The sequence below is a fragment of the Sinocyclocheilus anshuiensis genome, unplaced genomic scaffold (assembly GCF_001515605.1).
Source record: "Sinocyclocheilus anshuiensis isolate Anshui unplaced genomic scaffold, SAMN03320099.WGS_v1.1 scaffold162, whole genome shotgun sequence".
Taxonomy (NCBI): domain Eukaryota; kingdom Metazoa; phylum Chordata; class Actinopteri; order Cypriniformes; family Cyprinidae; genus Sinocyclocheilus; species Sinocyclocheilus anshuiensis.
Genome location: NW_015542351.1, coordinates 1,936,194 through 1,938,830, shown reverse-complemented (window position 1 = coordinate 1,938,830; position 2,637 = coordinate 1,936,194). Strand labels below are relative to the sequence as shown.

General features: G+C 36.6%; 1 protein-coding gene across 3 annotated transcripts in view; it reads right to left on the bottom strand.

The window, feature by feature from the left end:
• The window catches only part of LOC107691530 (tyrosine--tRNA ligase, cytoplasmic-like), a 15,486-nt gene extending 13,054 nt beyond the window's left edge, over nucleotides 1-2,432 (bottom strand). The window contains exons 1-6 of one of the 3 annotated variants that reach the window (XM_016490163.1): nucleotides 2,371-2,432; nucleotides 2,011-2,081; nucleotides 1,650-1,796; nucleotides 1,368-1,543; nucleotides 1,002-1,131; nucleotides 551-631 (exon numbers count right to left, since the gene is read on the bottom strand). In XM_016490163.1, the coding sequence (XP_016345649.1) occupies nucleotides 551-631; nucleotides 1,002-1,131; nucleotides 1,368-1,543; nucleotides 1,650-1,796; nucleotides 2,011-2,081; nucleotides 2,371-2,428 (663 nt within the window). In that variant the 5' untranslated portion in view covers nucleotides 2,429-2,432. Of the gene's footprint in view, nucleotides 1-550; nucleotides 632-1,001; nucleotides 1,132-1,367; nucleotides 1,544-1,649; nucleotides 1,797-2,010; nucleotides 2,106-2,370 lie in introns of all 3 variants that reach the window. The other 2 variants (XM_016490165.1, XM_016490166.1) reach the window with 2 other exon arrangements.
• Nucleotides 2,433-2,637: the final 205 nt, after the last annotated feature.

Genomic DNA, 2,637 nt, shown 5'->3' with positions numbered 1-2,637 from the left:
CAGTCGAACCTCTCTCCTTGAAGTTCTTGATGATCCGGTAAATGGTTCTTTCAGGTGCAATGTCAGGCCATTTTGATGCAAAGCGATGATGGCTGCACTTGTTTCTTTGGAGGTAACCATTGCAAACAAGAACACAATGATTGGAAGTGCTTCTTCCATCCTTTTATGGCAATCAGTCCGCTCTTCCGATCTAATTAGTATGATAGTGATTTCACCTGACTAGTACTCATTCACACTTTCACATGTGCTGCTGATATGATTAGTCAATTAATGTTAGCTTGTCATTTTGTGTCAGGATCAAAAAACAGTCTGACTTTCTTTTTTTTGGCCAATGAAGCTTTTAGCAATTAATTAAAATGCATGTGTTCACTCTACACAATAATCTAGAAACAATGTGAATGAACACCACAACAGCTTAAGCAGCAAAATTTGCAAAACACAAAATTTGTCACTGCCAAAACTTTTGGCCATCACTGTACTGCATAGTTGCACATTAAGTTTAAAAACGTCATATGGAATAAGAAATATGCAAAAAAGAAAAAAAAAGTACCTTCTCTGCTAATGTGAAGATCTTCCTTTGGTCCACACCCCCGAACTGAGCATCTACTTTTAAGTACTCCTCATCCAGTGCCTGATAGAAATTAAAAAACATGTTGGAACCAGTTCTGCTGTTTAATATTTTTGTGGAAGAATATTAAGTTTAAAAGAAAAAAATGTGTAAAGATATTTTTCTAATGATGTAAATGTCTTTACTGTCACTTTTGATCAATTCAAAGCACCCTTACTGAAAGTATTCATTTATAAATAAATAAATAACAGTAGTGTAGAAATACATAAGCAACATCTTTTTAATCGGTTGTATACTGGCATTTGCACCGATAAGAAAAAATAAGCAGGTTTTGAAAATAGACTCCATGTTCAAATGATTAAGTAAAACAAATACATACAGACTAGAAGACCACAAATATGAGGATAATGCTAGCAGAAGATGATCTGCATACCTGTAGTCCAGGATACAGCAGGCCACTCAGAAGAGGATGCTCAACCTGTTTGACCACCTCAGCACCTGCTTTCTTGGCATCATGTTCAGTTACCATGGATGACAGTCGGTAAACATCCAGTGTGTACTCTCTGTAATAGATCAACCACACAAAACAGTTGCCTTCATATTAAAGTACAACAACTGCAAACATCTTTTTATTAATGGTAAAATGTCAAATAAAAATATCTAGTCTAATATCTAATACAATCTGTTTCCCAGAACAATGACTAACACTTCCTAAAAACCATGCTCTTTGGTCAATTATCATCCATTGTAATAGTTTGAAATTCATACCTACAGCGTTTAAATAAACAAGAGTAGCTACCTGCTGAGCTGATAGTCTGTGCCTTTGACAAATCTGAGTTTGTCAAGGGGAACTCCAATGCTCTCCAACATGGCCTTAATGATCTGCTCATAATACTGCACCCTGAGCTCCAGCAGCTCCCAGGGAGCCTTCATGTTGTCCAGATAGGCATGGAGATCAGCAAAGAGGATGGTCACCTACAGAACAGAAACATAAATAGTTACACACACCAATGCCCTGATCCACTGTCCAAACAAGTGCATATCTTGAAATCAGAAGCAATGCAGAACACCACAGACAAACCTCACAGCCTGCTTTCAGGAAGTCAGCGATCTTTGACATGGGGACAAAGTAGGCTACATGGGGTTTGCCTGTGGTTGCTGTTCCCCAGTAGACCTTCAGCTCCCTCTCCTTCAGGATCTCCTTCAACCTCTCCTCACCAAGAACCTCCTGAGAACACAACCGTGGCAGAAACAGTCTACTGAAACTGACAGAACAGACACCTCATTGACGGTGCATGCAAACATAGTAACATAAATCATTTTAAATGAAGATCTTCAAAACAATAACAGGCATACTTCTGTATATGTAAATGTTAAATATGCTTTTGAGCTGTTACAAGTTATTTTGGAATCTCTTAATATCCTTCCCTGCTGTTTCTCACCTGAAGGTTCCTGGTGATGAGCTGGAACTTCTCATCAGGACTCCGCTGATCTCCCATGATGTCTGCTGCTTCTGTGCGAATTAAGTCATTACAGGCTTATATGACAAATAACGAAGATAAACTCAATTTGTGGCCATATGTCAACATTGTTATTTTTAGGATCATTTATTCAGCCATTGGTTAAAATGACTTCCGCTTTGAATGAACCGCTGAGAATGAGCTCTCTTAACCTAAGAGTGATCGAAACACTTCAAAACAGGCACTAGGTCGGTATAAAATGTAATACTATCTTTTTAAAATGTCAGTGATAATAGATGACGAAAGCTCAGTTATATAATAAAACTGTATATTAAATCTCACCGGTGGAGCTTAGAAACGTGTGTACCGGTGACAGGCTCTTCCGGTTGAAAGATTTCATCACGTATTTCATAATAAAAGCATAAAAGATACATATTGGTATGAAAGTTCGTTTTTTAAATTTATATACACGAGTTAAAAAAAATATTTTGATATATCAGTGAAATATATTATATATATATATATATATATATATATGTATTATTAAGCTATTTTTAAAATATTTTGCTTTGTAATGATAGTGTTGCATCAGCTCTGAACAATCAATCG